This window comes from Schistocerca nitens, chromosome 5, assembly GCF_023898315.1.
Source record: "Schistocerca nitens isolate TAMUIC-IGC-003100 chromosome 5, iqSchNite1.1, whole genome shotgun sequence".
Lineage (NCBI taxonomy): Eukaryota > Metazoa > Arthropoda > Insecta > Orthoptera > Acrididae > Schistocerca > Schistocerca nitens.
In genome coordinates this window covers 242,193,205-242,208,498 of record NC_064618.1, presented here as the reverse complement: position 1 = coordinate 242,208,498, position 15,294 = coordinate 242,193,205, and the positions used below count along the sequence as shown (strand labels likewise).

At 41.5% G+C, this 15,294-nt stretch overlaps 1 protein-coding gene across 1 annotated transcript in view; it reads left to right on the top strand.

The window, feature by feature from the left end:
* LOC126260363 (uncharacterized) overlaps window positions 1-14,246 on the top strand; it is a 151,596-nt gene extending 137,350 nt beyond the window's left edge. Inside the window, exon 11 of the mRNA XM_049957691.1 lies at window positions 14,114-14,246. Within this exon, the coding sequence (XP_049813648.1) occupies window positions 14,114-14,246 (133 nt within the window). The remainder of the gene's footprint in view (window positions 1-14,113) is intronic.
* Window positions 14,247-15,294: the final 1,048 nt, after the last annotated feature.

Sequence of the window (15,294 nt, the reverse complement as noted above, 5' to 3'; positions counted from 1 at the left end):
ACTCGAACCTGGAACTTTGGCCTTTTGCTGGCAAGTGCTCTAAAGGTCAAGGTTCTAGTTCCAATCTCGGTCTGGCACCCTGTTTTAATTTGCCATGCAGTTTCAAAGAGATTGCAGGATGAAAATTCTTTCTGGGAATGATGTTATGTTTCACACAATTTTTCGTGCTCATCAAAAAACAAAAATTCTGGTGTGCTTCATTTCTTTCATATATCTTGGACAGGATTTACGGTTGCTCGAATACAGATTGTTAAATACGGAATTAGCCAGAACGTTTCTTATTTTTAAGTGAAATGCATGACTATTGTATAATTTAGTCATTTACTTATTGTGATTATTTAGATTAATCTATACTTTGGTTCAACTATGTAGCGTAATATTTCTCGGCTTTGTCCCTGTTTGCTAGTTTCTTAACTTCCATTTAGAAAGCAGGAATTAGTATTCAGACAACCTGCTCTGCTCTTCGCTGTAGATCCCGGAGTAGAGGAAGCTACTTTGCACTGAAAATATTTCTGGAAGCAATATTTTGTAAGTTATGCTTGAAAAAAACATTTTTCGGTTATAATGTTTTCGATTATAGCACAGTAAAACTGTTAAAAATGTCATCACTCTGGTACTAGTTCAGAACACTTTGTCATCTGGATGGCTGTAAATTTAAAATGCTATGCAAGGAGAAGAAAAAATGGCGACTTGGCTGTCGGCATGCGTTTCCTCGTCCAAATTCAAGATAAAAGTGTATCTACCAAACTTGATCCTGTTAATAGGTTTAATAGAAATGCGATTAAAAAAAAACGAGGCTCTAGCTATATTCTAAAAGGTCTACAACTTTGCTTCTGCCGTTTTTACTCGAAGCTCAAGACTTTAATGTGACAAACTTACAAAAAATTTACGATTAAAAGTATTGGCCATCGTTGGCCACTGCTTTCTTCTAGCTTTAGGGCCACATACGAATCCCGCAGTGTATAAACTGGGCATCTTTATAAGGGAACCATGAATTGATCCACTTCTGCTCTTGTTCATGTGACCGCAAGTGCTAGTCAGCTGCCGGCCGCGGTGGTCTCGCGGTTCTAGGCGCGCAGTCCGGAACCGTGCGACTGCTACGGTCGCAGGTTCGAATCCTGCCTCGGGCATGGATGTGTGTGATGTCCTTAGGTTCGTTAGGTTTAAGTAGTTCTAAGTTCTAGGGGACTTATGACCACAGCAGTTGAGTCCCATAGTGCTCAGAGCAATTTGACCCAATTTTGCTAGTCAGCTATTTCGTGCGTCATAGATCGAGAAAGGTGGCAGTAAGAGGGAGGAATATCTGGAGAATACAGCGGGTGGGGTAGAACGTCCCATTTAAACATTTCCAAGCGTGTTTTGACGGGATTTTCGACATGGGGTCGTACACTGTCACGCTGCAATATCGTTTTTTCATGTCAATCGCTGTGGTGTGGCCGTTTGTCTTTCAGTGCTCGGCTCAAACACATCAGTTGCTTTCGATGACGATCTCCTGTGATTGTTCCATCGGTTGCAGTAGCATCGAAAGCTTTTTCTCTTTCACTGCCATTCCGGTCTTCAACGTCAAAATTACCTTTCTTGAAGCATGGAAACCATTTTCTGCGAAGTTCTGTCACTAACAAGCGCCTCATCATAGGTCTTACCCAGCCTTTTATGAGCCTCAGCGGCATATTTCTTCATATCAAACCAGAAAATTAAAACCTCCCGCAGATGACGAGAACTAGGCTCATAAGTTGACGTATTTAGTCGACAATAACTTTTAGCTACAATCAAAAATCGACTGACGTTTTGATGGCGTTATGTTCAAAAAATGGTTCAAATGGCTCTGAGCACTATGGGACTTAACATCTGTGGTCATCAGTCCCCTAGAACTTAGAACTACTTAAACCTAACTAACCTAAGGACATCACACACATCCATGCCCGAGGCAGGATTCGAACCTGCGACCGTAGCAGTCGCGCGGTTCCGGACTGAGCGCCTAGAACCGCGAGACCACCGCGGCCGGCGATGGCGTTATGTTCTCAAATGCCTAAACTTACTGTATGACACTTACGACGAACGACTTCCACCACTACTTTCCACTACTGCCGTCTATTGCAAAACGGCGAAAGCTAAGTTGTAGACCTTATAACTGCGTACAGTGTGGCCGAGAACGGGTAGCATGAACTGAAGACTTTGCTAGATCTGTCCCATTAGCTCAGTGGAACGAGGCACTGCCGGCTGGAAAACGTATGCAGACTCGCCCATGTTCAAATTGTGTACCCCCCCCCCCCCCCCAAACATTTTTGTTTCTGTTAAAGCATCTAACTGTATCAAATTTACACTCCCACAATGGGGTATATTGTGCATTTATTTCTGTTTTTGTTAGCTTTATGTAAACATTAAGACGTAATATGAACTTGTAACAGATGTAAATGACCTCTTTGTTTCGTCCATGACTCAGATAAAGCCAACAGGAAATAATAGTGGGTACAGGAACATCATCTGTATCCAATGACGTACAAAAAACACACTAGATAGGCTACACTAGAATGCACATTATGCAGTGCACAATAATTCCATTCTGTACGTTTCACATCCAGGCTTATCTTCATAGAGCTGGTACATGTAAGTACGAGCAACATTCGGTTTAGAGAAGATGTTCAAAGCGACCACCTTGCATTTACAAACACTTCGCCACTCGCTGGGTCATACTCTACTGGACCCTACGCAACACTCCTGCAACCACTGTCGTATAAGCGGCATGCACGCTAGCTTTTTGATCGAATACATCCATGGGTAGAGTAGTAGTATAAACGTGTTGCTCACAAACAAAAATCTAATGGATTAAGGTCTGGGGAACATAGCGGCCAGACCTCGGACCATCAGCACCAATCCATTTCGCTGGAGACGCTTCATTCAAGTAGTTACTCATATGCACTCCAAAGTGGGGCAGAGCACCATCATGCTGAAACCATAGCTGTAGCCGAACATCAAGTGCAATGTTTTCTGATGCGTCAGGCAAGTTATTTCAAAGAAATGTACAATTCAGGAACCCATTCAACTTGTACGGGAATATGTAGGTCCCAGCAGCACTTCTCCCGTGATTCCAGTACACATGTTTATTTCAAAGGGTGCCTGAACTCCACGTTCAAGGATGATACGTGGGTTCTATTCCGACCAATAATGGCTGTTGTGGAGGTTGAAAATACCTTCACGAGTGAAGCTAGATTGACCAGTTCGTACCACATTATTTATAAAACGTTCGTTAACTTCTAGCTCGTGCAAAGCCATTCGCAAAACTGTGACCCTCGAATGCGGATGCGCTGGTGCCGGGTTAACGTACACTGAGATGACAAAACTCGTGGCATAGCGATATGCACATATACGGAATAGCGGTAGTATCGCGTACACGAGATATAAAAGGGCAGTGCATTGGCGAAGCTGTCGTTTGTACATGATTCATGTGAAAAGGTTTCCGACGTGTTCTTGCCGGACGAAGGGATTTAACAGACTTTGAACGCGGAGTGGTGATTGGAGTGAGACGCATGGGACATTCAGTTTCGAAAACGGTAAGGGAATTCAATATTTTGCGATCCACAGAGTCAAGAGTGTGCCGAGAATACCAAATTTCAGGCATTTCCTCTCACCACTGACAACGTAGTGGTCGAAGCCCGTCACTTAACGACAAAGGGCTGCGGTGTTTGCGTGGAGTTGTCACTGTTAACAGACAAGCAACAGTGCGTGAAATAACCGAAGAAATCAGTGTGGGATGTACGACGAACGTATTTGTTAGGACAGTGGGACGAAATTTTGCGTTAATGAGGTATGGCAGCAGAAAATGGTTCAAATGGCTCTGAGCACTATGGGACTTAACATCTGAGGTCATTAGTCCCCTAGAACTTAGAACTACTTAAACCTAACTAACGTAAGGACATCACACACCGTAGCAGCCACTCGGTTCCGGACTGAAGCGCCTAGTATCAAAAATGGTTCAAATGGCTCTGAGCACTATGGGACTCAACTGCTGTGGTCATAAGTCCCCTAGAACTTAGAACTACTTAAACCTAACTAACCTAAGGACAGCACACAACACCCAGCCATCACGAGGCAGAGAAAATCCCTGACCCCGCCGGGAATCGAACCCGGGAACCCGGGCGTGGGAAGCGAGAACGATACCGCACGACCACGAGATGCGGGCGCGCCTAGTATCGGTCGGTTACAGCGGTCGCCTTATGGCAGCAGACGACCGATGCCTGTGCTTTTCTAACAGAACGACATCGCCTGCAGCGCCCCTCCTGGGTTCACGATCATATCGGTTGGATCCTAGACGGCTGGAAAACCTAGGCCTGGTCAGAGGATTCCCGATCTCAGTTGGTATAATCCGATGGTGGGATTCGAGTGTGGCCCAGACCCCACTAAGCAATGGACCCACGTCATCAAGAAGGCACTGTGCAAGCTGGTTGTGGCTCCAAAACGGTGTGGGATGTGTTTCATACAGGGTGAAAAGTATTTAAACCGATAAACTCTTGGAGGTTGTAGGGGACATCAAAACAAATATTTTTCCCTAATGTCATTTTTTCCTATGAGGATTATTTAAACCGGTGGAGGCCGTATTACGCTCTTAAGTTGTTAGAGGCCGTATTACGTTCTTCAGTTGTAGGCAACTGCTGTCCACCAGAGTAGTAGTGCATTGTCTCTGTATACTAATGTAGCGGTACACCTGGAGTGAGTACACTGATATGGGTGGTACGTACTACGTAGCGCACCACAACGGACGAGCTGCACAGCGGGTTAATCAACAACAATATCCTAATCGCCGTATCCCGCATCATACGATCTTTGCTGCTGTGTACCAACGTCTGCGCGAGACCGGGTCATTCAGCACATTACCTGGACAGGGACGCCATCGCACGGTAAGAACGCTGCAATTTGAGGAAACTGTCTTGCAGCATGTGGAGCGGGATCCTTCAATCAGCACTCGTGCAATTGCACGTAACATGGGGACGAATCAGACGAATGTAAGAACAGTCCTTCGAGAGCAGTTGTTACGTCCATTTCACTTACAGCGTGATTATTCACTCAGAGCACAGTTTTCGCAGTGGTACCTGGAACACTGTGAAATGCATCCTACATTTCCATCCTATGTGTTGTTTACCGATGAAGCAAGGTTCTGGCGTGATGGAGTCTTAAACATGCACAATTCGCATGTTTGTAGTGAGGATAACCAACATGCCACACTTACAAGCCCTCATCAAGTGCTGTTGTTCGTTAATGTGTGGGTCAGTGTTGTTGGGGACTGTTTAATTGGGCCGTATCTGCTACCTAGGCCATTAAATGGCAGGCACTATTACAATTTCCTCGCCAGAGCATTGCCATAATTGCTGGAAGACGTCCCGCTCCCTGCAAGAAAACGCATTTGGTTCCAACATGACGGGGCGCCGGCACATTTCAGTCGTCGTGTGCGTCGATTCCTGGACCGACGGTTCCCAGAAGCGTGGATTGGCTGAGATGGTCCTGTACCATGGCCTGCTCGATCCCCAGATATGTCCCCTCTGGACTTTTTTGTGTGGGGAGAGATGCGCAACCTTGTTTACGCAACTCCTGTTGCATCAGAAGAGGATCTGGTTGCCCGGATGGTAGCAGCAGCAGGAACAATTCAGGATACTCCTGAGGTTTTTGCCCCTGTCAGACAGAACACGATCCGCCGTTGTAACCTTTGTTTACGTGTCAATGGAGGCATTTTTGAAAATCTACTGTAACTGAAATTAGGTTGTGTTAATGTGTTGTCTCTTGATCATAAAAAAATGGAAAAGTGTTTGTTGGTTTAATTAATTTGCCGCCAGAGAAATCTTCCTCTACCGCTTTAAATACTCCTCATAGGAAAAAATGACATTAGGGACAAATATTTGTTTTGATGTCCCCTACAACGTCCCAGAGTTTGTCGGCTTAAATACTTTTCACCATGTATGATGTACTGGGTCCTCTGTTTGTTCAGCTACTTCGAGATCATTCGCAGGCATTCATGGACGTCCTTTTCCCCAACATCGATGGAATTTTTATGGATGTTGATGCGCCTGTCATAGACCCGCAATTGTTCGTGACTAGTTTGAAGAACATTCTGGACAATTCGAGCGAATTGTTTGGTCTTCCAGATCGCCTGACGTGAAGACCACAGAACATTTGTGAGGCATAATCAAGAGGTCTGCTCATGCACAAAATCCTCCAGCGGCAACACTTTCGCAATTACTGACGGCTATAGAGGCATCAAGGTTCAACACTTCTGCAGGGGACTTCCAACGACACTTTGAGTGCATAGCACTTCGAGTTGCTGCACTGTGCCGCGAAAAAGAAGGTCCAACACGATATTAGGAAATATCCTATGATTTTTGTCACTTCATTATATAACGATGTGGAAGCAGTTCTTCAGCGTGCAACATTTCAGCAACAAGTCTTTCAAATATATGGAACTGCCTTGCAATATCACTTGTAGTTGGCCGCGGTGATTGGTTTCAGGAATCACGTTCTCTGTACACTACGTCAAGTCCTTGGAAGACCGCTGTCCATTACTTGTGGATGAAGACATTGATCTAGGCGACGAAAAACATTTTTATTGGGATGGCACCTTTGAGGGTACCGTGCAGCACAGCACAAACAGTAGCAGCAGCAGTAGCTTAGTTATTGGATGCACCCAGCACCAAAAGCAGGTCGACATATTCACTGTTCCTATACTCCATCAAAAAACCGCCCTACATGAACTTGATAGGACCAGTTACGGTTGTGCACTGCGCAGTTAGTAGACACATGGAGGCAGAACGACGAGAAGTAGGGAACGGATTTCAAAAACAGACAAAAATTCCGGACGGTGAGTCGAGCCACACCTCTATGGTGGATGTGGGTCTGATGTCCCAGGAGTCTACTAAACGAGCTACGACGGCTTGTACGGTAGTGCGGGGTGACACATTCCTCTGTACATTTCGATGCTGTGACAGTGTTGCCATCTCCTCGTTTTCATACATATGTTTTCAAAATGCGGCCGATCTGATTTTGCTACATAAACTTTTGTCTTGAATCTGGATGAGGAATCGCATGCCGACCTCCAAGTGCGGCATTTTTTTCTTCATCCTGTATACTACGTTTCCATTATTGCAAAATGTAACAAACATACGTAGTTAATGCTGTGGAATAGATAGAACATTATCAATGCAGCAGACCCACTTCCTTCCGCAGCGTAATGAAGCATGAATCGAAACGTTTTGAAATTATAAACAGATAGCTTATGCCATTTTAATCTTTAAAAGCTGGCGGATAGTGTGAAATTATATATATAATTTTAATATTGTAATCTTACATTCTTTGGTGACAGTTTCTTGTACACATGTGCCATTGTTGTCTTTACCCACTCTTTGCTTCGGACTTTGCCTTCCATACCTTCGATTATGCAGGAAAAGTCTTTGGGATGTACAAAGTGCCAACGTGAGGACTGATGTCAATAGTATATTGATAAACAGTGGGCTGCAGATACAGTAAATAGACTGAATGGGGCGGGGAGGAGGTGCGAGTGCTGTGTAATCGTATATATTCAGTATGATATTCCGATCGCAGTCGTTTGTATACAGGTTGGTCAGAAACAGTCTGAAAAGATTAAAAAGGTGTTGCAGGGTAGGTTGTGATGAGAAATAATTTTTATGAAAAAAAGTTTGATATATTGCGCCGTTACCGAGTTAATTAGCACTGAAGTTACCCAGGCAGACCATTGCGTGCACAAATTGGGGCAGCCCACCAGAGACGGTGTCGCAGAAGGTTCGCTTTTCAAAACCGAGCAAGAGAGCGATACAAAACTGGTGATAAGAAACGAACCCGAGATAATGCTGTCGCCCACGGAAAACTCGACAACCCCGCAATCACGCGGCGGCGCAGTTGTCAACTTCGGCGAAATTGCGCAGGAGACAATACACGTTGCCGTGTTTTACTCCTGAATTTTGCCACGATCACGCTGTGATGGATCTCGATACCGAGAAACTTATTTTCAAAGTGCAAAATCTTGCAGTCATCTGGAATCTGAAGACGAACGAAAACAGTGACAGAATTTTAAAGTATAAATTGTGGGAAGAGATAGTAAACATACAGGGTGCCAATTATTGAACTACGTAAAAAAAAACGTAAATTAGTTACAAACTACGGCGTGCACACACTTTATTCTTCATGTAAACGTCACTACAGTTAATATTGCCCCACAAAAAGAGTCGCACGTGTTCAGATCTGTAGAGTATGGCGGCCAATCGAGGTCCATACCAGTGGCCTCTGGGTAACCCAGACACACAATGCGGTCCCCACATTACTCCTTCAGGACATCAGACACTCTCCTGCATCGATGGGTTCGAGCTCCGTGTTGCATGAACCACATCTTTTCGAAATCAGAGTCACTTTAGATAATGAGGATGAAATCATTTTCCAAAACCTTCACGTACCATTCGGTAGTCACTGTGCCATCAAGGAAAATCGCACCGATTACTCCGCGACTGGATACTGCACACAATCACCCGTTGAGGGCGAAGAGGCTTCTCGATGGCGAAATACGGATTCTCAGTCTCTCAAATTTGACAATTTTGCTTATTGACGAACCCGTCCAAATGAAAATTGGTTTCGTCACTAAACCAAAACATATGGCGCATACTAATTCCCAATATGTCTCTCGGCCAACGGTGCAGTTTAACGTCCTAATGCAAACCATTCAGAAGTTATGACGATTTTATTTCGTATAGTTGAATAATTGTCACACTGTGTATGGACGAAAAGAATTGTCACAAGATGAAAAGAAAGAGCTAGGTAAGTTGATCGACCTTTATATTTATAATATCATTACATTTTTTTACGTGTGTTGTTTAAATGTTTTGAACGTCTCTGTTGTGAATAACTCATCGGTATCATCTCTGAGCTGTTCCTTTTTCAGTTTCCTCCAAACCGTCTTTTGACACGTGTAAAGTCTGCTCGAAATTAACACCTTGTCTTTCACGTGTAAACTAGCGAAATATAATCAAGCTTTAACAGTGTTTTTTGTCACATTTATGTTAACATTTAGAGTTCGAAGTAATATCCGCCATTTGTTAACTAAAATGTCAAAAGTTAAATAATTTAAATAATCTTTTGTTTTTACTTAAAATATTTCCTGCTTAAGAACATAAGCCATGATCTGAAAGGCTGAATACCTCGTCCCAACAATGAAATAAAAGATTTTGCCGTGAATACCTTCTATTTCTTCATAGTTAGGTATTCCTAAATTTCCATCCATCAGTTGTTTGTACAAGAACGAATCTTTGAAAACTGACAGATCACTATATTTTTCATATGTCCCAAAATCAACATATATGAATCTATAATTCCTGTCACAAATTACTTCTAAAACTATTGAGAAAAAACGGAGCGAGGAGCCGCAGTGGCTTGCACACTGGACTCGCATTCGGGAGAACGGCAGTTCAAAACCCGCTACCGACCATCCTGATTTGGGTTTTCTGTGATTCCCCTAAATCGTTCGTGACAAATGCTTGGGTGGCAGCTTTGACGAGGGGCACGGCCGATTTCCTTCTCCATCCTTCCTTAACCCGAGCTTGTGCTCCGTCGCTGATGACCTCGTTGTCGACGGGACGTTAAACACTAATCTCTTCCTCCTCCCTCCTCCCTCCTCCTGAGAGAAAATGTTTCTAACTGTAATAAAGTTATCCTGTGTTGCCTGGTTTTATTACATCGATAGCTCCTATAACATGACGAAAATTTGCTCTGGATTCAAATATTTCACCTATGTCCAACCAAAATTCTGTGGTCGGTTGGGGTAGGCAGTCTGCTTTCGTCTTGATCCACATCGCTTGACAAACTTGTTGCACTATTTCACTGCGATAGGCGTAGTGAATGTCAGCAAAAGTGCACCCAGAAGCCAAGTATCTAAAGCTCAAAGTTTTTTTTTCCAGGTCCTTAGCTTCAAAACAAATTAAATAAGCTCAGAGGTGGTTTTGTGAAAGAATATCGGAAAGTCAGTAGTTTATAAAGTGAGTCAGGTGCTTCAAGGAAATCCACGTACGTCTACTTCAACTAGTTTGTTTCGTGCACACGTTGTTGCAAGAAATAATAACGGATGACAGTCTGAGTTCAACTGAAGTAGGACAGAAGGAGACAGAGGTTGAGCCTGTTGAAGGACCACATGACGCTGCAGAGTTTAGGTCAACAAGACCGAGAACGAGAGAGGCTAATGAAACGGAAACTGAAAACATAGACGTACAACTTGCGTTACTGGAGGGAAGTATAGCAAGAAACGACGATGACTATGACAGACACTTTCTGTTATCAAAGACGAATGATTTCAAACGAGTACCTCAGCATTTGAAAGTAACAACCAAAATCAATATTATTAATGTCGTTATGGATGCTTCTTGTCTGCAGAACCCGCCATCCCAGAACTATCCACGGAATAACAATACCATAAATAATGGCCAGCTATCAACTAGCTACACAAGTATATATGAAAACGTAACAGACGTGACGCCTTTTTTTTATATGCCTTTATTAGACATGTCGTATCATTCACAAGCAAGTGATCCTCCCGAACAGTTTAACATTTTAACGTTTCAATGAAATTGTTTATGTTATTGATCTATGTACTTAATATATGAAACTTTATGATATTAAAATATTTAAATAGAATAGAATAGAACAGAATATTTAAATGGGTCACTCCAAATGAAGTGGTCAACAAAAATTAAAATTAAGAAGTTCAAAACAGTTTTTAAAAACATTTTGCCTTTCACCTTTACTGAGTGGCGACCATTTTCGTTTGTAATCGCGCAACGATGTTTCAGTTTAGTGTTAGTTATGTCATGTTCCGTAGATCATTATCCCGATTATTTTATCGATGTGATTTCTGAAACAGAAACTCGTCCATGGAGTAGAAGGAGGTGTCCAAAAGAAATGATTTTAAGCTACATTTAAAACTTGATCTGCTACCTGCCAGACACTTTATGTTGTTGGGAAAATGATCAAAGATTATTGTTGCTGAATAATTTACTCCTTTTTGAGCAACTGACAGCTTCAATAACGGATAGGAAAGGTCATTTTTCCCTCTAGTGTTGTACGAATGAACGTCACTGTTCTTCGCGAATTGAGATGGATTATTTGTTACGTATTTCATTAGCAAATATATGTACTCTGACGGTGCAGTTAAAATACCTAACTCGTTGAAAAGGTGCCTACATAATGTCCTTGGGTGAACACCACTAATTATTCTCACTGCTCTCTTTTGTGCAATCAATACTTTATGTCTAAGTGATGAGTTACCCCAGAAAACTATTCCATAATACATTATTGCGTGGAAATATGCAAAGTACTTTAGGAGGCTGATCTGTTTATTACCAAGACTAGCGATTATACGAAGAGCGAAAGAAGCTGAACGTAGTTGTTTGAGAAGCTCAGTAATATGCTTCTTCCAGTTCATGTTGTCATCAACATTAAGAAAAATGTGAATTTCTCTGCACTGGGTTAAGTTACAACATTGCAGACGACATGATTGTTTTTAAAAATGTGTCCTCTACAAGATTGTCGATTACACAAAATACCCTAAATTAAAAAAGAAAACAGTCAAAATGACCTCCAAACAAAGTTTGGCATCCAAATTTTCAAAAATCCACTTTTTAGGCCCAAAAATAACACACAAGGATTGGTTTGCGAGAGTCTACTTTTTTCCTATAGTTAGATATCATACACTGATAGCCTCATATAGAGTAATAACACTTACAAATGTTTCCTTAATTTTTTATGAATTTTTGAAATTTGAAAATTTTCATTTTTTATTTAATTTGGGATTAGTTATCTCAGGTGGAACTGAATATAAAAATTATGATTTTTGCACAGTTTGTACATCTATGTGATAGCAACGTACTGTAAAAATTTAAACATTGATATCTGACTGTGAACAAAGATGTGAATTTTTGAAAATTAGGAGATCATTCACATTATTCTACAACTGATCTTGTGGCTGTTGCCTATTCATGTGTGATATTGGCGGGATATAATCAATTATTATTGAACTAAGGTACTGAGTTATATACAAAAAGTGGAAACATCACTGAAATTAGCATTTATATTATTTTGACATACTTAAAATAAATATTTTCAATTAACATCCTTCGAGAAGTGTCTGTTCTAAACCTGGTGGTGAATGTTAAGAACACTTATTTCTTAAGACAGCTTCTGTGAAATAGAATAAGACCTCCCAGTTGCTGTGGTAGGTTCAAGCACTGAAAGTTTCCTTAAAACATTTTTCATTGGTATCCAAACTTTGTCACTAGGAGATTTCTTTAATGATGTTCTTGGGACAGCAGGGTGGTAAAAAGTCACAAAAACATCATTGTTCTCCAAACTTATTCTTTCAGCCTCTGCAAGCCACCACTGTCCATCATACACACATGCTACAATGTCTCTCAACGTTAAAGACAGAGATGTAATTTTACTGACACAATGATCCTCTTAAATTTCAGTTTCTGACGTTACATAGCATCGAACTAAGTATTCTGTAATGCCAAGGAATTTGTAAAAATTCCTTGTTCCTTTTATTGCTATATAGTTTTCAAATCTGGTTTGAACTATTGCTTTTATATGCAGAACAACTTCTTTCTTGATCAGAAAATAGGTAATGCCTTTAATAATATCCTTGAAAAAAAAACATACATGTCCTGTGCTGTGAGGATTTGGTCTGTGGTTGGTCTTTGTAGGCTGGCTTTACGTACTTTACGTTTTGTTGTACCTCCTACTCTATCACATGCATTTTTACCATGGCAAGATGCAAAAAAGTGCCATTCAGCCTCCAACCCAAAGTCTACTTTGTGGTTCCACAGATTTGAAAAATTGTTTTTGTTCTTATACTGACTACCACTTCCATCTGAAAAGTATATCAGCTTCTCAACCTTGGGAAAATTTTCTTTTATTTTATGTAATTTATTACACACTTTTGAAACACATGTACAGCTAAAGTGTTGTGCTCCAAGTAGTCGCTTGGAATGCAAATTGAAGAACTGCCAACTCCATCTTTCTCATTCTTAAAGTAGAGAATAAATGGATGCACTGTTGCCTAGTCATTGACCCAGTGGTACCCTTGTATTGTATGTGAATCACAAATGTAATATTTTCTGCAAAATCAGATAGCTCTATGCATTCAGTTTCATGAAGTTTTCCTTTTTTTAACCTTCAAGAACTTACTTTGGATTGTAGAAAGGTAGTGGTGACTTCTGGGTTTTTGTAAGTTATCAATTAAAGATTCCAAGTATTCTTCCTGAGATTTAACCACTGTTATCATTTCTGCCCTGTCAGTTGTAACCCATTGTTTGAAGGTAATAGAATTCAATAACAGCATTTCGATCGAAACGACTGAGAGAGCAAAAACTGCAACGGGGCCCGCAGAACAAACGAACAGACCCACTCCACGGGCCGCGGCTTCCGGGATGTCAGTGCGCTGTAGCTCGCGGATATCCCAGAACCGCGGTTGGCAGGACAGTGTATTGTTGCCCTGATTATATCTAATGGGCCGCTAGAACTTGCGCGCCAACGGCCTCGTTGGCTAACTTCAATGCTGATTAACTGGAAAATTCCGGAAATGAATGGAATTTCTTTCCTAACGTTTCGCAGCACAACCCACCCTACAATACCTTTGCAAGTTTTCAGACTGTTTGTGACCACCCTGTATAACTCTTAGGCGTAAAAATGGTGTGATACCTTCACCCACTCCCAATTTCGCTGCACACTTGATTTCATCGCTGCGAACCGGAAACATTTTCGCCTTGTCTCCGAAAAACATATAAGACTATCCGAAGGACTCTTTTCCTCCACATTACCATTTCACAGCAGGTAGCCCGTATAACAGAGGATGGTTCCTAAAAGTTAATGTGATCCCCGTTAAAAGCATTTCAATCTGCAGACAGATTGAAATCAATGCTGGAATAATAAAAGGAATAACAAAAGCGGAGTGACTGCTGTTTTATTTATAGTATATTGTCTGAGCATGATGATACGATTTTTGAAATTTAAAATTATATTCTTTCTGTGAGGAAATAAATATTTTTAATGAAATTTTTCGTTACCATTTCATTTTCAGAGCTACAGCTGTGTCGATCACGATGATGAGTGGTTACATCTCAGCGCTCATAGGAAATCTCATGTTTCCTCTTGTGATGGAGCTGGGTTGCGAGGTGCCCTTCTACTTGATCGCTAGTAGCTTGTTCGGTTAGTACTTCACTTTTACTTTTAAAGTAACGGAGATTTTTAGATGTATGTAGAACAATGTTCAGAACACACACAAACACACACACACACACACACACACACACACACACACACACACACGACGCGAGCATAGCATCAAAAATGTTCGGAGCTAATTTGCGTTCTCACTATAATTTTTAACAGCTGTAGGTGATGATGCTGTTACGAACTAACGCCAAGCACTTTATTCATACAGTGGTGTCTTCCACGACCGGTATTTGCATCGTTCGTGAATTTTGTCTTGTGAGCTGCAGACTAGCGCCTTATCCCCACAAAAATTCACCAAGGGTCCGAAGCGCACAGTTAACTGCGACGATGAAATGACCTATGTATGGATTCTTTATGTCTCCTAAAAAGGTACTTACCATTATTTTGTAGAGTCCATCGGTCAGAGCTATTAACAGAACGGGATATAAAATACATAGCAGCGAAAATACACCGTTTCCAACGACTATTAATCTACTATAGAACACTACGTATATTTGCTCAGGGGCACTGACAGTACAGAAAAAGCAGATATTCGACTCATTGTGGTGTGCACAGCGTAAAAGGCATGTACTTATCATGAAAACTCTGAGCTAATAACAACAAAATTTGATTTTTTGGAAGTAGGGCCTCCGTTTCAAGCATCATACTGCTTTAGTAAACATTGTAAATATACCGACGGAAAAAATCGTAACTCCAAGCAGAAGTTGTGCGACATAATCGAAAATTACCAGACGTGTTTATACATCTACACTACCGGCCATTAAAATTGCTACACCAAGAAGAAATACAGATGATAAACGAGTATTGGACAAATACATTATACTATAACTGACATGTGATTCCATTTTCACGCAATTTCGGTGCATAGATCCTGAGAAATCAGTACCCACAACAACCACCTCTGGCCGCGCTAACGGCCTTGATACGCATGGGCATTGAGTCAAACAGACCTTGGATGGCTTGTACAGGTACAGTTGCCCTTGCAGCTTCAACACTATACAACAGTTTATCAAGAGTAGTGACTGG